Raw genomic sequence first — 23,831 nt, 5'->3', positions numbered from 1 at the left:
GGAGTCCCGGGACCAAGATGGCGACCGCTGCTGCTGTGGCTTAGGCCGCCTCCCCTGCCGGGTGGGCACCTGTCCTCCGGTCCGGAAGGTGGCCGGCTGTCCCCGGCCCACACAGGGTGCTGCCTCAGCGCCTCTGTGCTTCCGCCTGTTCCAGAAGCTGTCAGGTTCTCTGGCGCACCCTCTCACCTGTTCAGACTAATTCCCTAAGTTCGGCGGGTCCCGGACCAAGATGGCGACCGCTGCTGCTGTGGCTTAGGTCGCCTCCCCAGCCGGGCGGGCACCTGTCCTCTGGTCCGGAAGGTGGCCGGCTGTCCCCGGCCCACACAGGGTGCTGCCTCAGCGCCTCTGTGCTTCTGCCTGTTCCAGAAGCTGTCAGGTTCTCTGGCGCACCCTCTCACCTGTTCAGACTAATTTCCTAAGTTCGGCGGGTCCCGGACCAAGATGGCGACCGCTGCTGCTGTGGCTTAGGTCGCCTCCCCAGCCGGGCGGGCACCTGTCCTCCGGTCCGGAAGGTGGCCGGCTGTCCCCGGCCCACACAGGGTGCTGCCTCAGCCCCTCTGTGCTTCTGCCTGTTCCAGAGGCTGTCAGGTTCTCTGGCGCACCCTCTCACCTGTTCAGACTAATTTCCTAAGTTCGGCGGGTCCCGGACCAAGATGGCGACCGCTGCTGCTGTGGCTTAGGCCGCCTCCCCAGCCGGGCGGGCACCTGTCCTCCGGTCCAGACGGTGGCTGGCTGTCCCCGGCCCACAAAGGGTGCTTCTGAGATCTTCTTTAATTTCTTTCTTCAGAGATTTGAAGTTTTTATCATACAGATCTTTCACCTCCTTAGTTAGAGTCACGCCAAGATATTTTATATTATTTGTGACTATTGAGAAGTGTGTTGTTTCCCTAATTTCTTTCTCAGCCTGTTTATTCTTTGTATAGAGAAAGGCCATTGACTTGTTTGAGTTTATTTTATATCCAGCTACTTCACCGAAGCTGTTTATCAGGTTTAGGAGTTCTCTGGTAGAATTTTTAGGGTCACTTATATATACTATCATATCATCTGCAAAAAGTGATATTTTGACTTCCTCTTTTCCAATTTGTATCCCCTTGATCTCCTTTTGTTGTCGAATTGCTCTGGCTAATACTTCAAGTACTATGTTGAAAAGGTAGGGAGAAAGTGGGCAGCCTTGTCTAGTCCCTGATTTTAGTGGGATTGCTTCCAGCTTCTCTCCATTTACTTTGATGTTGGCTACTGGTTTGCTGTAGATTGCTTTTATCATGTTTAGGTATGGGCCTTGAATTCCTGATCTTTCCAAAACTTTTATCATGAATGGGTGTTGGATCTTGTCAAATGCTTTTTCTGCATCTAACGAGATGATCATGTGGTTTTTGTCTTTGAGTTTGTTTATATAATGGATTACATTGATGGATTTTCGTATATTAAACCATCCCTGCATCCCTGGAATAAAACCTACTTGGTCAGGATGGATGATTGCTTTAATGTGTTCTTGGATTCGGTTAGCGAGAATTTTATTGAGGATTTTTGCATCGATATTCATAAGAGAAATTGGTCTGAAGTTCTCTATCTTTGTTGGATCTTTCTGTGGTTTAGGTATCAGAGTAATAGTGGCTTCATAAAATGAGTTGGGTAGAGTACCTTCTACTTCTTTTTTGTGTAATAGTTTGTGCAGAATTGGAATTAGATCTTCTTTGAAGGTCTGATAGAACTCTGCACTAAACCCATCTGGTCCTGGGCTTTTTTTGGTTGGGAGACTATTAATAACTGCTTCTATTTCTTTAGGTGATATGGGACTGTTTAGATGGTCAACTTGATCCTGATTCAACTTTGGTACCTGGTATCTGTCCAGAAATTTGTCCATTTCGTCCAGGTTTTCCAGTTTTGTTGAGTATAGCCTTTTGTAGAAGGATCTGATGGTGTTTTGGATTTCTTCAGGATCTGTTGTTATGTCTCCCTTTTCATTTCTGATTTTGTTAATTAGGATTTTGTCCCTGTGCCCTTTAGTGAGTCTAGCTAAGGGTTTATCTATCTTGTTGATTTTCTCAAAGAACCAACTCCTCGTTTGGTTAATTCTTTGAATAGTTCTTCTTGTTTCCACTTGGTTGATTTCACCCCTGAGTTTGATTATTTCCTGCCGTCTACTCCTCTTGGGTGAATTTGCTTCCTTTTTTTCTAGGGCTTTTAGATGTGTTGTCAAGCTGCTAGTATGTGCTGTCTCCCGTTTCTTCTTGGAGGCACTCAGCGCTATGAGTTTCCCTCTTAGAAATGCTTTCATTGTGTCCCATAGGTTTGGGTACGTTGTGGCTTCATTTTCATTAAACTCTAAAAAGTCTTTAATTTCTTTCTTTATTCCTTCCTTGACCAAGGTATCATTGAGAAGAGTGTTATTCAGTTTCCACGTGAATGTTGGCTTTCCATTATTTATGTTGTTATTGAAGATCAGTCTTAGGCCATGGTGGTCTGATAGGATACATGGGACAATTTCAATATTTTTGTATCTATTGAGGCCTGTTTTGTGACCAATTATATGGTCAATTTTGGAGAATGTCCCGTGAGGTGCTGAGAAGAAGGTATATCCTTTTGTTTTAGGATAAAATGTTCTGTAGATATCTGTCAGGTCCATTTGTTTCATAACTTCTGTTAGTTTCACTGTGTCCCTGTTTAGTTTCTGTTTCCACGATCTGTCCTTTGAAGAAAGTGGTGTGTTGAAGTCTCCCACTATTATTGTGTGAGGTGCAATGTATGCTTTGAGCTTTACTAAAGTATCTCTAATGAATGTGGCTGCCCTTGCATTTGGTGCGTAGATATTCAGAATTGAGAGTTCCTCTTGGAGGATTTTACCTTTGATGAGTATGAAGTGTCCCTCCTTGTCTTTTTTGATAACTTTGGGTTGGAAGTCGATTATATCCGATATTAAAATGGCTACTCCAGCTTGTTTCTTCAGTCCATTTGCTTGGAAAATTGTTTTCCAGCCTTTCACTCTGAGGTAGTGTCTGTCTTTTTCCCTGAGATGGGTTTCCTGTAAGCAGCAGAATGTTGGGTCCTGTTTGTGTAGCCAGTCTGTTAGTCTATGTCTTTTTATTGGGGAATTGAGTCCATTGATATTAAGAGATATTAAGGAAAAGTAATTGTTGCTCCCTTTTATTTTTGTTGTTAGAGTTGGCATTCTGTTCTTGTGGCTGTCTTCTTTTTGGTTTGTTGAATGATTACTTTCTTGGTTGTTCTAGGGCGTGATTTCCGTCCTTGTATTGCTTCTTTTCTGTTATTATCCTTTGAAGGGCTGGATTCGTGGAAAGATATTGTGTGAACTTGGTTTTGTCGTGGAATACTTTGGTTTCTCCATCTATGGTAATTGAGAGTTTGGCCGGGTATAGTAGCCTGGGCTGGCATTTGTGTTCTCTTAGTGTCTGTATAACATCTGTCCAGGCTCTTCTGGCTTTCATAGTCTCTGGTGAAAAGTCTGGTGTAATTCTGATAGGCCTTCCTTTATATGTTACTTGACCTTTCTCCCTTACTGCTTTTAATATTCTATCTTTATTTAGTGCATTTGTTGTTCTGATTATTATGTGTCGGGAGGAATTTCTTTTCTGGTCCAGTCTATTTGGAGTTCTGTATGCTTCTTGTATGATCATGGGCATCTCTTTTTTTATGTTTGGGAAGTTTTCTTCTATTATTTTGTTGAAGATATTAGCTGGCCCTTTAAGTTGAAAATCTTCATTCTCATCAATTCCTATTATCCGTAGGTTTGGTCTTCTCATTGTGTCCTGGATTACCTGGATGTTTTGAGTTAGGATCCTTTTGCATTTTGTATTTTCTTTGACTGTTGTGTCGATGTTCTCTATGGAATCTTCTGCACCTGAGATTCTCTCTTCCATTTCTTGTATTCTGTTGCTGATGCTCGCATCTATGGTTCCAGATCTCTTTCCTAGGGTTTCTATCTCCAGCGTTGCCTCGCTTTGGGTTTTCTTTATTGTGTCTACTTCCCCTTTTAGTTCTAGTATGGTTTTGTTCATTTCCATCACCTGTTTGGCTGTGTTTTCCTGCTTTTCTTTAAGAGCCTGTAACTCTTTAGCAGTGCTCTCCTGTAAATCTTTAAGTGACTTATGAAAGTCCTTCTTGATGTCCTCTATCATCATCATGAGAAATGTTTTTAAATCTGGGTCTAGATTTTCGGTTGTGTTGGGGTGCCCAGGACTAGGTGGGGTGGGAGTGCTGCGTTCTGATGATGGTGAGTGGTCTTGATTTCTGTTAGTAGGATTCTTACGTTTGCCTTTCGCCATCTGGTAATCTCTGAAGCTAGCTGTTTTAGTTGTCACTGTTAAGAGCTTGTTCTTCAGGTGACTCTGTTAGCCTCTATGAGCAGACCTGGAGGGTAGCACTCTCCTTAGTTTCAGTGGGCAGAGTATTCTCTGCAGGCAAGCTCTCTTCTTGCAAGGCAGGTACCCAGATATCTGGTGTTCGAACCAGACTCCTGGCAGAAGTTGTGTTCCACTCACTAGAGGTCTTAGGATCACGTGTGGAATCCTGTGTGGGCCCTTGCGGGTGTCAGGCGACTCAGCTGGCAAGGTAGCCGGGGCTCGGGTGGAGTGGAAGGGGTTTGTGCCCCAGATCAAGCCCGGGTAGCCTGCTTCCCTATGTACCGCAGTCTCAAGTTCCACGCGATTGGATTGGGGTAGGCGCTGTGTTCCACTCACCAGAGGTCTTAGGGTCCCGTGGGGAGTCCTGTGTGGACCCTTGCGGGTGTTGGGCAAGACTCTGCTGGCAAGGTAGCCCGGGGCTCGAGTCACGAGTCGAGCGGAAGGGACTTGTGCCCCAGATCAGGCCCGGGTAGCCTGCTTCCCTATGTACCGCAGTCTCAAGTTCCGCGCGATTTGATTGGGGCAGGCACTGTGATCCACTCACCAGAGGTCTTAGGGTCCCGTGGGGAGTCCCGTGTGGACCCTTGCGGGTGTTGGGCAAGACTCTGCTGGCAAGGTAGCCCGGGGCTCGAGTCTCGAGTCGAGCGGAAGGGACTTGTGCCCCAGATCAGTCCCGGGTAGCCTGCTTCCCTATGTACCGCAGTCTCAAGTTCCGCGCGATTGGATTGGGGCAGGCACTGTGGTCCACTCACCAGAGGTCTTAGGGTCCCGTGGGGAGTCCCGTGTGGACCCTTGCGGGTGTTGGGCAAGACTCTGCTGGCAAGGTAGCCCGGGGCTCGAGTCTCGAGTCGAGCGGAAGGGACTTGTGCCCCAGATCAGGCCCGGGTAGCCTGCTTCCCTATGTACCGCAGTCTCAAGTTCCGTGCGATTGGATTGGGGCAGGCACTGTGATCCACTCACCAGAGGTCTTAGGGTCCCGTGGGGAGTCCCGTGTGGACCCTTGCGGGTGTTGGGCAAGACTCTGCTGGCAAGGTAGCCCGGGGCTCGAGTCTCGAGTCGAGCGGAAGGGAGTAGTCTTCATTCTTAAGTCTAACTTCAAATAATGAGCCAGTTTCTCACTTGAAAATTCATGTCACTGTCTATATGCTAAGATTATTTTGCTTTTTTTCTTCTAATGCCTTTCTAAAAATTATTTATTTTATCTTTTGAGATTTTAATATAATTACATCATTTTCCTTTTCCTCCAAACTCTCCTACATACCTCTCATTGTTCTTTTTCAGATCCATGGCCTCTTTTTTCATTAGTTCTCTCTCTCTCTCTCTCTCTCTCTCTCTCTCTCTCTCTCTCTCTCTCTCTCTCCCTCCCCCCCCTCTCTCTCTCTCTGTGTCTCTCTCTCTCTCTCACACACACAAACACATTAACATGTGTATCATTATTCTTGTTCAGTTCATGGTTAGGAAGTCATGCAGCCTCTATTTTCTTGATAAAGTCCTATTTCTTGTTCACAACTGTGTATTGTCCAGACTGAAAACACAATATATACTTGTAATATGCTGTGTTTGAGAGAAATACAGTAGGCCTCTGGAACATAGGATGCTAATGCAGCTAGAATGTTAGAACTGATGTGTGTATAACGGAATATGTACTCACTAAGCAGTAATGGACAAGTGCAAAAATAGCTAAGAGGGGCAACCAAGCATCTGAACAACCAAGGAGAGACATCAGGGTGCTGGGGATCTGGGAAAACAGCTCCTCCGTTGGATTATACTACACTGAAAGCCTGGCTCTGCCAGATCTGAGATTTCAGGATCCAAAAAGCATCACCCTATCCAGAGGAAGGAGACACTTTTTGTAAAATGAGCTGAGGCATGACTTTCCTTCACATTATATGAAGGTGTGTCTCTGTATTGCTGTAGGGCAGAGAGCTAAGTGCTGGCAGGATTTTGGTATTGTCATTTCTATAACCCATCCTCTGTTTTCTTATATGTAAATGCTTGTTCTTCAACTACCCAAAAGATGATTCTATGAGATTATCATATTAAAGCAAGGTGCTCTGATGAAGGGCAAACAAACAGCCTTCAAGGCCAAAGGTCAAGTTATAAGAGATGGATCAGCTGTTGTCCTGCTGGTCATTGGTTCAGACTGAATCTTGGCTTTTTATATAATAAAGAGCTGACAACTGGAGCTGGGGTAGGAAGTGTGGGAGCAGGAGTTCTGGGCAGGCAGATAAGCTGGAGGCCACATGGAGGCAGACAAGGAAGAAGAAGGCAGACAGACACAGAGAGGCTTGGAGGAGGTGGAATGGATGGAACTGGAGTCAGGCAGTGAGAGCAACAGGGAGAGACAGATGTAATGGTACATAAATCAAAGTAAGTTTGTAGCTAGCTGAGAGAGTGTGCTAGCAATAGGCTAACAGCTTTAAGCTATATAGATACTTCCATATCTTAATTAAACTTCAGTCTGGCAATATTGAGTTATGTGTCCCTGCCTGCACTTCCAGTCGAGACAGGAAGAACAACAGACCTGAATCCAGTGGTTCCATTTATGGACTCTGATGCCCAAACCCCTAAATCTTAAATCCCCTCAGAGTGACTAGTCGACTTTTCCATAACCCTGTGCTGAGTGAGGAAGTTAAGGTCTGTAAGTAGCCTCAAAGCCACACACCAGAAAACAGCAGTGTGCTCTTTACTCTTTTTGATTCCAAATGGCATACTGTAATGTGAAATACTTTAGACAGAGAAATAACCTTTCAGAGCCCATGTTTGGACCTAGAGCATTTCCTCCTGATAGCCATTGTGCACTGACAGGGTCCTTTTCTTACTGGTGGTCTAACAGATGGTGCTCTGTACCTCCTCAGTTTGTCTTTCAGAGATAGCTCAGGCCAGGTGATCCAGGGACCTGCCCCCTGTCTTTCCCACAATAGTCCCATCTTTATTGTGTCTGCTCTGTTAGTCTGTGTGTAGGTATGGACTTTTCTCTGATTACTGTGCCCAGAGATTTGGTTACAGTCTGGACACTGGCATTGTGAAGTGTCTCCAGGTCCAATGTTGTGTAAAAATTGTTTTACTTCACCTCTGATTTGTTAATAAAAAGCTGGTCAGCCAATATCTGGGTTGGAGAGAATAAAGTCGGTCTTCCGATCCCAGTAAAAGGGTCTCTGGTAGGGATCAGAGAAAGGGGCAATTTGCCATGAACAGGTTGCCCCGACAGAGTCACCACAGTCGGACACTGATAGAGCAGGACAAGACAAGATGTTAGGTAAAGTAGGCCAAGCCATCATTGTTAGGTTAAAATAGCTCAGTATCTGGCCATTTGTAATGGAAGAAGATTTTTAATAAAATACTAGGTTTCTCTGTTATTATTTAAGAGCAAGGGTGGACATAGAAAATCCCTATACATTTATATAGCTGGTATCTCTCAATTCAGTGGGCCAGAGGTAATGATGAGTAGCGGGATGTGCGTCAAGATAAATCACTATAGCTTGTGAGCACTTAACTGAAGACATTTCTTCAAAGCAGACTATTTCTCTCCAACAGTGAGTATGATGCTTAAAACAGCAAAGAAGCTGCAGAGTGACTGAGGCAAGTCAAAGTGGTGATGTTGGTGGGGAAAATGAATATTGCTGTTTACAGAGCCCTTATTTTTTAAACTTGATTAGTGTTCACAGATAAATGACCATCTGTACCACTGATCAACAGAGATTTCTCCAAATATATGACTGAATTTTTATGGATTCATGTGTAGAGGGCATCACTACACATGAGTGTTAGATGGGGGGATTGGCAACCTATAGATAATAATCACACTAATGGTTTTGAGGTCATGTCTGATTTCATGTTGAAGGAGCCATGAAAGAAGAAAACGAGTCTTTTACCACAGATTTCACTCTCCTAGGCGTTACAAGGCATCGGGAGCAGGAATATTTCTTCTTCATCCTCTTCCTGTTCCTTTACCCCATCACAGTGATTGAGAATGTGCTCATCATCCTAGCCATTCACTCTGACACTCGCCTGCATAACGTCATGTACTTTTTCCTGGCCAACCTCTCCCTTGTTGACATCTTCTTCTCCTTTGTAACTATCCCCAAGATGCTGGCCAACCATCTCCTGGGTAGAAAGGCCATCTCCTTTGGGGGATGTATGTCACAGATGTACTTCATGATATCATTGGGAAACACAGACAGTTATATACTAGCTCCAAAGGCATATGACCGAGCTGTGGCTATCAGTTGCCCACTTCATTATGCAACAATTATGAGTTCACGACCTTGAGTCCTGCTGGTTGCTGGGTCCTGGGTGATTGAAAATGCCAATGTGCTGCCCCACACCCTACTCACAGTTATATTGCCCTCTGTGGCAATAAGGATGTGGCTAACTTCTACTTTGACATTATGCCTTTGCTCTAGGTGTCATGCTCTGATATCTGCTTCAATGTGAAAATGATGTACCTTGGGGTGGGGGTCTTCTCTGTGCCACTGCTATAAAGCTTCATCTCCTATGTCCCGGTCTTTTCCATAGTCTTGCGGGTTCCATGCACCACGGGTTTCCTCAAGGCCTTGTCTACCTGTGGCTCTCACCTGACAGTGGTGTCCTTGTATTATGGGACAGTCATGGGCATGTATTTCCGGCCCCTGACCAGTTACAGTCTGAAGCATGCATTGATAACTGTGATGTACACGGCAGTGACCCCAATGCTGAACCCTTTCATCTACAGCCTGAGGAACCGGGACATGAAGGCTGCTCTGAGGAAACTCTTCCACTGCCCCTCTTCCTCTTCTTCCCTCATGTGAGACCATGCCCAGCTGATACTGTGGTCCCAAGTCTGAAGCACTAGGAAACTCAGCTTCAGTGTCACCCCTGCAAGGACCTGCTTGTCATCTTTCAAGCTTGAAATCCCTTTCTTTGGGAGACTTCTGCTCCCTTGGGCAGGGTGAAGCACACATCTCTGGATTTAGTTCTCACAGGTGGACTATCAAGCAGAGTGAAGTTGGGAGTCTAAGTGTTTACTTCATCATGTAGAAAGTTGGACTGATATCTGTTTTACCCATGTCACAGGATGTGCTCACAGTAGCTCATGCTTTAAAGACTAGATTACTGTTTGCATGAGCATTTTATTTATTATGTTTGATCACTCTGCTAGGCTTATAAGTATGTATGAGTAAGACTCATGTGACTACATATAGCAGTTTCTCTTCAATTTTGGATATAATTGCATTTATTATGTGTATCAATAGCAGTTAATAAATGTGAAAAAAGTAGATGAAATATCTAGTTTGTGATTATGGTTAGAGATAACTAGACCATGCATTATTTACCTATCTGAATAAATCTTTGAAGAACCTGTCCTAAAATAAGTATTTATTTTAGAGAGAAAAATTCCATAAAATTGAATAAAGGGTCATTAATCAGATATATTAAATTTAATAACTATTATGTGTTTTGATTACTTTATTAGAAGTTTTGATTAATTACAATATTACAGAAAGGTAGTATGACTGAAGACTTGGGTATCTGTAGGAAGTGAGAAAGCTTGAAGTGGTGGCACATACTTTTTTCCCCAGCACTACTAAGGTTAGATAGGAAGGCTACTGTAGTCTAAATTGCTAACTGGGTGAGCGTATCCCAAGATCCTTAGTAAGATCCTGTCTTAAAAATCAGATCTGAAATCAATACAATATCAATGAATCAATCAAACTTTACAACTTAGAATGTTAGGAAAGATAGGGAGACCATACAGTCACAACTTGAGGCTAGCAGCAAGAAGCCTTAGGACCTACTCAGTCAGGAATGGGGAAAATTAAAACACACAGCCAGTGAGAGAGACAGAGATGGATAGCGATGGACAGCTGTCCTACCCCAATTGTCTGGCAGGAGATAAGAATTTAGTTAAATATGAAGCAACCTGCAATTAGTTAGAGAATGAATTTACCTTGCTTTCTTCCCTCTGCTCAAGCTCTTCTGCTACTCTGCATTGACTGTGCCCAACCGGAAGCCAGAGAACATGACAGCCTATTGTTGAGTCTACATGGATAGCTTTCTAGAACTTAGGGGTAGTGGAGATAGAAGAGTGGACCTAAGTCTTTAGCTACTTTCCTCACTGCCATGACCAAACCCCTGATAGAATAAATTATGGAGGGAAAACTTTCATTTGGATCATGGCTTCAGAATGTGTGTTGGCATGACTGGCTCCATTAGTGACTGGGAGTATGTGGGGGTAGCTCACTGGTGTGGAAGAAGAAGCAGAGAAACAGGCTGGAACAAGAACTGAGTTGAATCTTCAGAGAAGTACCCATACTTTTGCCAGCTGAGCCCCACCTAAAGTTCCCATAGCATTCAAATTATCACTATTTGTATTTAAAAGAAAAATTAGAATTTGATTTTGGTAAATCCCTTTAAATGTAAAACTTTATTCTTTTATTCTTTTCTATATCATCATACACATCAGTTTATTTGGTATGGTATAGTAACACACACTTCAAAAGCTCTTCTAGTAGGTCCCTGGGAGGGAGAGAGGAGGGAAAGAGGAAAAGGGGGAGTAGGACAAGGAGTGAGAGGAGATGGAAGGGAAGTACAGATGGCCAGGAAATTGAATAGAGGTGTGTAGCAGTCAGGGATGGGGAATTGGGTGTAGCCTCTAGAAAGTCCCAGATGCCAGGGAAGCAAGAGGTCCCCAGGACCCAACAGGGATGACATTAGTTGAAATACCCAACAAAGGGGAGATAGAACCTGTAGAGAATCCAGTGAATAGGCATGGCCTTCAGTTGAGGGATGGGGACCCCCATCCATCTCAAAAATCTTTTCCTTTTAACATTTCTTAGCTATTTGTACTTCATCTTTTATTTTTTATTAGATATTTTCTTTATTTACATTTCAAATGCTATCCCCAAAGTCCCCTATACCCACCCACTCCCACTTCCTGGCTCTGGCATTTCCCTGTACTGGGGCAAGACCAAGGGCCTCTCCTTCCATTGATGGCTGACTAGTACATCCTCTGCTACATAGTAACTACAGATAGAGCTCTGGGTGTTGTACTGGTTAGTTCATATTGTTGTTCCTCCTATAGGGTTGCTGACCCCTTTAGCTCCTTGGGTACTTTCTCTAGCTCCTTCTTTAGGGGCCCGTGTTCTGTCCTATACCATCTCTAAAATATTAACTCAGAATTGTTCCTGTCTAAAGGAAATGCAGGGACAAAGAGTGGAGCAGAGACTGATCCACCTAGTGATCCATCCCATCTATAGACACCAAACCCAGACACTATTACTTATGCCAAGAAGTTTTTGATGACAGGAGTCTGGTATAGCTGGCTCCTGAGAGGCTCTGCCAGTGCTTGACCAATATTTATGCAGATGCTTGCAGCCAATCATCAGACTGAACACAGGGACCCCGATGGAAAAATTAGGGGAAGGACTTAATGTTCTGAAGGGGATTCCTCGATGAGGGTGCTCTCATTTTCATCGAGGCGGAGGGAGGGGGAGTGGGATGGGGAACTGATGGAAGGGAAACCTGGAAGGGGGACAGTATTTGAAATGTAAATAAATAAATAAAATAACAAATAATGGCTGGAACTAGAAAATATCATCCTGAGTGAGGTAACTCAGATCCAGAAGGACATGCATGGTGTGTACTCACTAATAAGTGGATATTAGCCAAATAATGATAATAGTATAAAATACACAAGATACAGTCAATAGAACTAAAAAATAACTCAACAAGTTGAATTGTCTAAGTGAGGATGTCTGAGTCCCACTTGAGAGAGAGAAGAAAGCAGTCACAAGTGGGAAGGGAGGGAGAAACCTGGGAGGGAAAGTGGACAGGGTTGAGAGGGGAACCTGATCTGGTGTTGGGTGAGGGAAAAGGACTGAAGCCCCATGGGCCAGCAGAAAGAATGTAAACAGGCAACCTCAGGAAATAGGAGTTTGGGGGGATCCCCAGAATACACCAGAGACCTTGGAGGTGAGAGTACTCCCAGGACTCAAAGCTAGAGACCTTAGATGAAATGCCTGCCCATTGGGAGAGGGAACTTATAGAGCCCACCTCCAGTAGGAAGACAGGACATCAAGTGAGGGATGGGGCTGCCATGCCACGGTCACACCTCTGACCCTTAATTATTCCTGTCTGAAAGAATTACAGGGATGGAAATGGAGAAGAGCCTGAGATAAAGAAGGTCCAGTGATAAGTCCAAGATGGGATTTAACTCTAGGGGATGTCCCAAGGCCTGACACTATTACTGAGGCTATGGAGTGCTCACAAAAAGGACCTATCATGACTGTCCTCCAAAAGACCCAACAAGCGACTGAAAGAGTCAGATGTAGATATTTGCATCCAACCAATGGACAAAAGCTTCTGACTCATGTTTTTGAATTAGGGAAGTCTGAAATAAGCTGAAGATATGGGTGACCCTGTGGGAGAACTAGTAGTCTTAATTAATCTGGACCCCTGAGACCTTTCAAACTCTGGACCACAAAACAGACAGCATACAGCAGCTGATAAGAAGCCCCTCAACACATATACAGTAGAGGAGTTCTGGGTCTGTGTTCATTCAGAGAAGATGCACCTAACCCTCAAGAGACTGGAGGGCCCAGGAAGTTCAGAGGTCAAGTGGGGTTGGGAGTGGGGGCATCCATGTGGAGACAGGGTGGGATGGCAAATAGATGTGGGGTTGGAGCAGATGAAGTATAGACGGGGGGAGGGGAAGGGAATGGAATATGGTCTGCAAAAAATAAATTAAGAATAAGATAAAATAAAAAAAACCCTCTGCTATTGGATATCTAGTTCACTAGTAGAATGAACATGCTCAAACCATTTTTCTTCTTGGTCAACAAGATAGTTCAGTGGGTAGAGGTGTTAGTTGCTGAGTTTGATAATTTTGATCCCTTCCCAGGACTCATGTGATGAAAGGAAATAACTGAGGTTCACATGCAAATTCCCCAATAAATAAATGTGAAAAACCAAACTGAACCAAAGCAAGCAAGCAAGCAAGCAAGCAAGCAAGCAAACAAACAAACAAAAAATCCCCCCCCCAAACAAAACGGAAAACCCAATCCTCCAAAAACAAAAACAAAAAAGTAACAAAACAAAACAAAATTACACCCCCTCCAAAAAACCCCCAACCACCACCACCACCCTTTACTTTTTAAGGGGAGTAACTGCCTTGGTCAGACCCAGTTGGGGTTCTTCAACTCAGGGAAAATCAACGTTCTGGTACTCAGGTGGGCAAGGAGTCTGCAAGTGATAAACAGACATAAACACAAGATAGTACTGAATCTGAGTGTAATCTTTCAAAGTAAGCATCAAACTTAGGTGGTAATTACAGAAGAAAACAGGGAAGTTAGGTGATACAACAGCCAAGATACATTGAGGTCATCCTATGCATAATGACTCTACACAAAACAGAAAAATGCATACATAAAAGTGGTAGGAACTAGGCAGTGCTTACAACTGACATAAAATCAGCCCTATCTAAAGTCAGCTTATTCTTAGGAGCCAGGTGCGAGGGCTTCACACCTTAGCCACAATTATAGTGTATTGTATAACCCACCACTAGGGGTCCCTTAGAAAACACCTAAATTATGCTATTCTTCTGGGCTTTGTGAAAGTATGCACCAGGGAGGTTCTGTGCTTGCTTACCTTTCTGTGAATAACACAAAACTCTAGTTCCTTCTTAAACCACAACCCATCTTTTTTTTTTTTTTTAGACCACTGTAAATTCCTGTGTATGGGAGTAACTCAGCTGTTATTCTAAGTGTTTGTGGGGAACCTCTATTTACCAGAGGAGCCCACCAACTTTCTTCTATTAAGTAATGTAGTTTGCCTTACATGACTGTAATGTGAATTCTAGGTTTATTTTGTTGAACTTACCCTGAGATTTCTAACTCTTATCCTGTAAACTTCAATGCCTAATTTCTTTCATTATCCCTCTTTCAACACTGAAGGCATTTTGTCTGAATAAGTAACATTCTTTTGAAATTCTAAGCCCAAGGTTGGTCAACGATTGACTAGGATGTTGGGACACAGGTGGAGGCCAGGAAACAACGTCCAGTCCAACTTGACTATTTGTCAAATCATTCCTTGGGGGCACCTATAATAAAACAATACTGAAAGAAAGCACACAAAACCTTCTACAGACTATTGCAAGGACAAATCTGAAGCACATCCATGTTATAGGACGGAGGGCCTCCAGGATACCAGTTCCTGTGAAACTTTTTGCTTCAGGACTGTGGCCAAGCTTTTGGACTTATCATGCAGCCTCCACTGGAGTGGGTGTTGCAAGGAACTACCAGGAGTGGAAAGGGAAAAGTGAGGGAGAGGGATAAGTGAGAAGGGGTAGCTGAAAGGGTTAATATGATCAAAGTATATTATATTCATGGGTAGAAAAGTCCTAAAAAAACTGAGAGGGGAACCTGATCTGGTGTTCAGTGAGGGAAAAGGACTGAAGCCCTTTTTATAATTAATATATAGTATAAAAATGAATAAAAAAATAAACAAATATTTTCTAGATATAGCATTATGAATCTAATTATGACTGAAGTTCTCTTTGTGTGACACTAGGATTAGAAAGTATTTCTCTGAATTCCTTTGCAGTCTTTAAATTCATCCTCTTCACCAAATTATTATATCAGACTTAAAATATAGATCATTAACACTGTTTAGATTTGTGTCAATAAAACACTAAGGTAAGTATCAAATGTTGTGCTCAGAAAGTTTGCTCTAAATACTCTGATACTCTGTGTAGAAAAAAGGCTCAGTCAGTGAACTGTCTGCTGTTCAAGCATGAGGACCTGAGATTCGATCCCCTACACCCACATAAAGAGCCAGTGTAGTGGTATGCATCCACAACCAGAGACCTGGGAAAGTGGGGACAGCGACTTCTCCAGGGCTCACTGGACAGTCTAACCAAGCTAGTGTTCTCCAAGTTCAGTGAGAGACTGTCTCAAAGAGCACACGTGGGTATGTACCACCCATGAATGCTTGTACACATGTGCAGATGCACACACACACACAAACACACACACACACACACACACACACACACACACACACACACACACACACACACACTTCTGGTATTTAGACTTTTCTGGCATTGGTGTTTCTGGGATAAATATGAATCAATTTGAATGAGTATTTAGATAATCCTTATTTTCTGACATTGGCATTTTGTCCTGAAATATATCTTTTCAAAAGTAGAATGTAATCATTTGCTACATCTGTACATTGAATAAAGTTTAAATCAGACTAAAGTTACCTCTTAAAATGTTTGTTTTAAGTAAATTTAATTTTAAGTTAATTTAAGTTCTCATACAGAAGTAATGTTTCCTTATGGCATTTCATACATATGTGCCATTATACTTTGCTCTCAGTTGTTCTAATCTCCATAATTTGTCATTATAAATTTTGAACCCCTTTCCTTTTATCACTTGAAATGTACAGTGACCGCGAATCCTCCTCCCTGAGGACTAGCTTTCATATTAAGTGATAGTGTAATGTAAGCTATCTGCAAGGGAAGAATGCAATCAGTAATCCTACACAGCTGCAAAGCCTACCAACAACGACTGACCCTGAAAGATTACCTATGGTAACCAATAGCCCCATCTAATTATTTTAAGGCCCACCTAGTAGGGGAGCTCAAAATTATATAATCTTCTCATTATAAAGTATTCATGAATATTTTTACTTAAAAGTAAAAAGTTTTGTTTTAACATCTACAAATATATTTATAGTTTACAACTTTTATGCAATAAATAGTTATAATTTCCTGGTTTTGGAGGAAAAATATACTTGTTCCATTCAAGTTGAAAAGTCTTTGTCATCTGATATTGACTTTATTTGTGAATATTTTCATCATTAACCCATTGTCCATGACATCATTAATCAACCCTTTATACATTTTAAAAAATTTAATTTTTATTATTATGTTTTAAATATTATAAATTAATTTGATCTATTTAATTTATATTATATAATTTATATGTTTTATTATATATGATAAAATATTAATAAATAATAATAAATGAAATTCTATAAAATATCTACTTTCCCCTGTTCCAAAGTGCTTCACAGATTTTTAGAATTATGACTCCTGAAAGATATAGTTCTCCATGAGAAAAGATGCAAAAAGGACAGTCACACATATCTCAAAACAGAACAGATTCTGAAAACTGTCAGACAGTACCATCATTGCAAGAACTTCATAGAGTGTACAGACATAAACATAAACGGTTCAGGTCATCCACTCAATATCCTCTGGATGTAGTCAGGAACTGTGCAAACACAAGTATGAATCTGCTCTTAGCAGAACAAATATCATTGTTTAACACAAGATTTTTTGTAAGTAAAAAGACTTTCCTTTAAAATGATGACAAACGATATAGTGAATACATAGACAGTTACCACCTAGTCTTTTATCACCACCATCAGTGCTCTGTGTTGTGCATAACTACATGTGCTAGACTCTTTGGGGCATGGGGGCAATGTGTTTGTAATGACAATAAAATACAAGGTCCCAGGAGAGTAAGAACCACTGTGGAAGAGAGGATGGAAAGAGTGTAAGGGCCAGAGATCTTGGAGGAACTCTTCAAAACAATGTTCTCTGGACATGGCAGGGATGTTACATTCATGAGCCTTCAACATCTAAAGTTGCCTTCACAAGACCATACCAGGTCCTGCCCGCAGTTTAAGAGCTGCTTGCATTCAGCTTCTTTTGATGAGGGAGAATCAATTTTCTTTATGAAAAGCAACTGTGGAAGGTTGCCAGCATCCTAGTATTCAATCAAAGCCCCTTGTTTTTTGTGGGAAATATTAGAATTAGTAGGAGATATATACATGTGAGTTCATGTATAAATGCATATACAATAGAAGAAGAGGACATAAATTTGAGAGTGGAATGTGGGGAATATTGGAGAAAGTGGGTGGGGGAGGGTGGATATGAGCAAAATATTGAAGGATGATATTCTTCAAAATCTTCATTTTCTTTTGGACAAATACAACAACTACTGCAAAAACAACAACAAAAACAAAACAAGTCTTCAGGTCCAGAATAATTGTTCCCATAGAAACAGTTGTCTTGAATGCAATCTGTCACTGACTAAACCATCATTCTGAGGCACATGTTATAAAATGAATGCACAAAGAAGCCATTCATAACAAATCAAGTCCTAAAGAGACATTTTCATTTTACTAAAACATTAGAAATTTGAAGAGAAGGGTCAGGGAATGGAGTGTGACAAAATACACGGAGTTCAGAAAGAGACAATCGAGGTAGACATTTCTGAAAGATCCTCAGCAGAGCAAATTGAGGACATCTTCACTTTCTCTGCAGAAGTCCCTGAGCCCAGGAGAAGGAGACTTTGCCCTTGAGAATTCTGACCAGTGCTCCCTTCATGTCTTTGTTTCGCAGGCTGTAAATGAAGGGGTTCAGCAGGGGAGTCACCACTGTATACATGACAGCTGCTGCTGTGTCCTCTACCACTGAGTTAGAGGAAGAGGATGAAGGACATAGATAAGCCCTTATCACAGTCCCAAAGAATAGGGCCACCACAGAAAGGTGGGACCCACAGGTAGAAAAGGCCTTACGCCTTCCTTGGGCAGAAGGGACCCTGAGGATGGCTGAAACAATGCGGATATAAGACATAAGGATGAGCAAAAAGGGGATTAAGATGACTGCACCCCCCAGGAAGAGAAGCACAAGCTCATTGATCCGGGTTTCAGAGCAAGCGATCTTCATTAGGGGTCCCAGATCACAGAAGAAGTCTGGAATGACCTTCTGAGAGCAGAAGGAGAGCCGGAATATGAGGAAGGTGTGTGTCATGGCCACAACGGTTGTAAGGGTCCAACAGGCTGTCACTAAGAGTGAGCAGCGCTGGAAGCTCATGATCATCCTATAGTGGAGAGGGTGACAAATAGCTACAAAGCGGTCATAGGCCATTGTGGCCAGGAGAAAGATGTCCATGTCTCCAAAAGTCAGGAAAAAATAGAGCTGGACCAGGCATCCTGCATAGGAGATTGTCCTGCTTTGGGTGTGGATGTTCACTAGGGCCTTGGGCACTGTGGTGGAGGTGAAGAGGATGTCAACACAGGAAAGGGTGGCAAGGAAGAAGTACATGGGTGTGTGGAGTCGTACATCAGTGCTAATGGCCAGGACAATGAGCAGATTCCCAGCTACTGTGACCAGGTACATCCACAGGAAGACCAGGAAGAGGATGTGTTGCTGCTGTGGCTTCTCTGACAGTCCCCAGAGGAGGAACTCAAAGGTGCTGGTCTGGTTTCCTCTTGCCATGAACACAGAAGTCAATTTGGAAAGTCTTGAGTTAGGTTTCTGAGATGTTTCACTCTAGTTGAGTACTCAGCAAACCATTCTCTGATCTCTAGTGAAAATGACAGTGTTTGTGACATAACCATCTGGCATATGCATAGGACACTTAATATATAGCCTGCTGAAGATACTCTTTCAGAAAGTTCTGCAAGATGTAAATGATGACCCATAAAATATTTTTCTAGCACAGTTTTCTGCTTTTTATCTCACTAACGTGTCTCTAGTTGTAGTATACTTTTACTTGAGTATATGCGGAAAATCAAGGAAGATTTGTTCAGTCACTTTCATGTGTCTTATAGCTACTAAATGCCAATTCTTCTCTTGGTTCAGTGCCAAATAACTAACACAGAAATAATGCTTACTCAGAGAACTTTTCAATCTCAAGAGATGGACATAACTACCTACATCTAAATCTTAGATCATTTGACTCAATCTGCCATACCTTGCAAAGCATTCTTGGATCTATGGTCAGCACCTGTTGTGATCCATCAGTGTCACAAACATAGTATTCTGAAGACAACACTTCATGATTCCCAGTCTTTTAGAAACCATATTTCTAGTAGGTTAGAAAACTACTTAGTGAAGACCTGTGATATCTAGACTATTTCTTCAAAGCTTCAGTGAAATGGGAAAAAAGAAGATCCAAACCTCTCTTTTCTAGAGTTTAAAAGGTATAGGGTTATGCAGGACTTGTGATTCTAGCTCATGGAGGTAGAGTTAGAAAGATGAGCAATTAATAGCTAGCCTCTACTACATAGTGAATTTGAGTCTATCCTGAGCTCCATGAGAGCTCATTTAAAAAATAAAAAGAAAGAAAATGCTAAATGGAATAATAAAACATGTAGATAAATATATACATTATCATCATATTTCAATTATACCAATGAAAACACTTCATTTCCTATTTCCTACTTAACTTACCACACATATACTGCATAAGACCTCAGAGGTAGGTCCCTTCTGTACTCCATTTCCCTGGCCACAACTCCATCTGCATCTCTGGAGGGCTGCTGTGGCCAGGGCCAACCAAGTGACTTCTCCAAGTCCCAAACTCCTGCCTGCTGGGTCCCAAGCAAACCCAGAAGCCAAGGTCTGTATTGACACCTTTGCACTCCATCATCTGTTTCCATGCATCTAATCACAGTCCCACACACCTGCAGCCATCATTGACCACCAGGTGACAACCCTACTCCAACCCCCTGACTGTCACCCCTTCCGGACAAACCCAGCAGTGGAGAGTTCCTCTTAGGTCCTCCTGAACTCCATTTATAGGGCTACAACTTCACCTACATCTCTGGAGTCCTGCTGCACCTATCAAGGAGCACGAGCTCTACCTTCTTACCCTGACCCAGGACAACTAGCAGCCTGAAGGTGTCAGGGTATACTAGCTCTGCCTGTATCTGTGGAAGCATGGTACCACAAAAGATAAATACCTCATATTCTAGGGTAAAAAATTATTATCATAAAAATTCTAACCTCTCTCAAATCAAAATGTGATCAAAATACAATTCAATTAAATCAGTAGTCTTCATTCTTACGGTGAACTTTAAATAAAAAGCCAGTTTCTCACCTGAAAATTCATGTCACTGTCTTTATGCTAAGATTATTTTGCTTTCTTTCTTCTAATGCCTTTCTAAAAATTATTTATTTTATCTTTTGAGATTTTAATATAATTACATCATTTTCCTTTTCCTCCAAACTCTCCTACATATCTCTCATTGTTCTTTTTCAGATCCATTGCTTCTTTTTTCACTAGTTCTCTCTCTGTCTCTCTCTCTCTGTCTCTCTCTCTGTCTCTGTCTCTCTCTCTCTCTTCCTCTCTCTTACACACACACACACACACACACACACACAGATACATCCATATTAACATGTCTATTGTTATCCTTGTTCAGTTCCTGGTTAGGCAGTCATGCTGCCTTCTATTTTCTTGATAAAGTCCTATTTCTTGTTCACAACTGTGTATTGTCCAGACTGAAAATGCAATATATACTTGTAACATGCTGTGCTTGAGAGACACACAGCATGCCTCTGGAACATAGGATGCTAATGTTACATAGGATGCTAATGCTCTGGAACATAGAATGTTACAACTGATGTGTGTACAAGGGAATATGCACACAATGTAGTGCACTCACTAGCAGTAAAGGACAAGGGCAGAAACAGCTAAGAGGGACAACAAGCATCTGAACAGCTAAGGAGAGACATCAGGGTGCTGGGGATCTGGGAGAACAGCTCCTCCGTTGGATTATACTACACTGAAAGCCTGGCTCTGCCAGATCTGAGATTTCAGGATCCAAAAAGCATCAACCTATCCAGAGGAAGGAGACAATTTTTGTAAAATGAGCTGAGGCATGACTTTCCTTCACATTATATGAAGGTGTGTCTCTGTATTGCTGTGGGGCAGAGAGCTAAGTGCTGGCAGCATTTTGGTATTGTCATTTCTATAACCCATCACCAGTTTTTATATGTAAATGCATATTCTTCAACTGCCCAAAAGATGATTCTATGAGATTATCATATTTTAATATGCAAGATGCTCTGAAGAATGTCAAACAAACAGCTTTCAAGGCCAAAGGTCAAGTTATAAGAGATGGATCAGCTGTTGTCCTGCTGGTCATTGGTTAAGTCTGGATCATGGCTTTTTTTTTATAATAAGGAGCTGAAAGCTGGAGTGGGGGTAGGAAGTGTGGGAGCAGGAGTTCTCGGCAGGTAGATAAGCTGGCAGAGACATGGAGACAGACAAGGGAGAAGAAGGCAGACAGAAACAGAGAGGCTTGGAGGGGGTGGAATGGATGGAACTGTAGTCAGGCAGTGAGAGCAACAGGCAGAGACAGAAGCAATGGTACAGAAATCAGGGTAACTTCGTAGGTAGGTGAGAGAGCGTGCTAGCAATAGGCTAACAGCTTTAAACTATATAGTATATAGATACTTCCATATCTCAGCTAAATTTCAGTCTGGCAATATTGAGTTATGTGTTCCTGCCTGCACCTCCAGTTGAGATAATAAGAACAACAGACCTGAACCCAGTGGTTCCCTTTATGGACTTTGATGCACAAATCCCTAAATCTTAAATCCCCTCAGAGTGACTAGTTGACCTTTCTGTAACCCTGTGTTGAGTGAGGAATTTAAGGTCTGTGAGTTGCCTCAAATTCACACACCAGAAAACAGCAGAACCTCAGTGTGATCTTTACTATTTTTGATTTCAAATGGCATACTGTAATGTGGAGTGCTTTAGAGAGAGAAATAATCTTTCAGAGCCCATGTTTGGACCCAGAGCATCTCCTCCTGTTAGCTATTGTATAGTGACAGGGTCGTTTTCTTACTGGTGGTCTAACAGATGGTGCTCTGTACCTCCTCAGTTTGTCTTACAGAGATAGCTCAGTCCAGGTGATCCAGGGACCTGCTCCCTGTCTTTCCCACAATAGTCCCATCTTTATTGTGTCTGCTCTCTTAGCCAAATGAAATAGTTTCCAATTCCTTAGCTATGAAGATTTTCTGCTAACCCTTACCTAGACTTCATGTCTGGATATTGATACTCTTTCTTGTATATGGGATGTCTCTTTAGCAACCTCTATCCCATTTCTTCATTAAATTCCTCTTAGTTCCCAAAGACTCTAAAGCTTTTCCAGAACTGGATAGCTAGCCTGCAATTAAATTTCACTGTCTGTTTTTTAACACACAATAATTTGCCACAGTGATTTAGATTTATCCATGTTTGACAAACCCAGCTTCATCATCATATGAAAGACCAAGCCTTTCTCAACCAGTGTGATTCTGCAGTGTCTGAGCTAGTTTCAGGAACTAAGTGAGGTACAGTACTGCATATGACTCCTGAGCCTGGAAGTTATGAACACTGGACATCCATAGCTCAGCTCCTCCATGCTGCCCTCAGAAACTGGGGCACATGGAAGTGAATGAAACAAAAACCCAGTCACATTGACTTTATGTGGAAAGTACTGACCAAAGAACCAATTAATTAAAACTCCTTTTCTGTCTGCATTTGTGTTCTATGGGCCAAGTACATACTTGTCTTAATGCAGGCCCTAGTATATAGGATCTATCCCACAGGAAGAAACTTCTCAGGCAAAGCATATACTCTCTCCCCTCCAGAATACTGTCCTTTGTGAATGTGTGCTTTAGGATGAGAGTATGGCACTCACAGTCACCCTAAAGGATGCGCCCAGGATTTCCTCCATATGAAGGATAAGATTTCTTTCACTGCCTGTCTTCCTGCCCATAGGGATGGCTCTGCCTCATGCTGTGATACTTGTTCTCAAAGCCTTCAGAGGCTTCTCAATCAGCTCTCCCTGCAGCCTGTCTTTTGACCCCCCATCACTAAAAATATTTGTAGACTTCACTGACTTTCTTGGAATCCTGCCTTCTGGCTGGAAAGACTTTGAGATGTCTATTGTCTTTCCTTCCAAGCACTGCACTTGCCAGGACTTGGTTTCGCTTTCACTATCCAGTGATCATAACTGTGCCCTTTTCTTGCTCTTTGGAGCTGGAAAGCAAACATTATTTACATTAAGGATAGTGTCCCTTCCCAGTTTTGAGCTCACCACATTGCCTGTGTCTGTCTCAGCCACCATCACAATGACCTGGTGCCTCTTCTTTCATCCTCTATGTTGATTGATATAACCTGAAGTTTTCCCTGAGACTCTGAGGCTGTTTCTCTTTCCAGTGGAGTCTAATAAGATCACAGGCAGGTTCCTTCTTTGGTAGCTATGGAAGTCCTATACATGTCATGTAGCAGGACTGCAGAGTGAACTGTTTGTCAACATCAGAACCCCAGTAATACTCGAGTGTTCCAGGCTTGGGCTACCAGAGGACTTACCTACTATTTCCCAGAAGAGCCAATGTGTGATTGTATCTCTTATGGGATCTTGGAGCTTAGCAATTGTCCTAGGTCTCACATATTCCCTCAGGAGCAATTTATTGCAAAGGAGAAGGACGTGGTCCACTAGCATTGGATTTCTTCCAAGAAAATTCATTAAGTCTCTCTTCCTTAGACTGAACTAGAGAAAGCTACACTACTCAACCAAATAAAATCTCCTTTGGCCTATGATATTATATACAACCCCCTTCAATATAAATAACCAACTTCTGTTAAAATGTTTCATTGTGTAGGTCTCTTAAGATTACATGTGTGTGTATAC

The 23,831-nt window shown here is 42.4% G+C and overlaps 1 protein-coding gene and 1 pseudogene across 2 annotated transcripts; one reads left to right on the top strand and one right to left on the bottom strand.

Moving 5' to 3' along the window:
- Olfr408-ps1 (olfactory receptor 408, pseudogene 1) lies at window positions 8,211-9,148 on the top strand (annotated as a pseudogene).
- On the bottom strand, window positions 17,638-23,548 carry Olfr59 (olfactory receptor 59). Of its 2 annotated transcripts, none has more exons than NM_001362665.1 (2): window positions 23,510-23,548; window positions 17,638-18,724 (listed from the first exon to the last, which is right to left on the bottom strand). In NM_001362665.1, the coding sequence occupies exon 2, from the start codon at window positions 18,634-18,636 to the stop codon at window positions 17,665-17,667; it is 972 nt and encodes a 323-aa protein (NP_001349594.1). In that variant the 5' UTR covers window positions 18,637-18,724; window positions 23,510-23,548; the 3' UTR covers window positions 17,638-17,664. The 2 variants fall into 2 exon arrangements, with proteins under 2 accessions (NP_001349594.1, NP_035132.2); NM_011002.3 differs by lacking the exon at window positions 23,510-23,548 and adding an exon at window positions 23,235-23,490.
- Window positions 23,549-23,831: the final 283 nt, after the last annotated feature.

This window comes from Mus musculus, chromosome 11, assembly GCF_000001635.26.
Source record: "Mus musculus strain C57BL/6J chromosome 11, GRCm38.p6 C57BL/6J".
Taxonomy (NCBI): Eukaryota; Metazoa; Chordata; class Mammalia; order Rodentia; family Muridae; genus Mus; species Mus musculus.
Note: the sequence above shows the minus strand (reverse complement) of the source record. Positions and strands in the feature narration are given on the sequence as shown.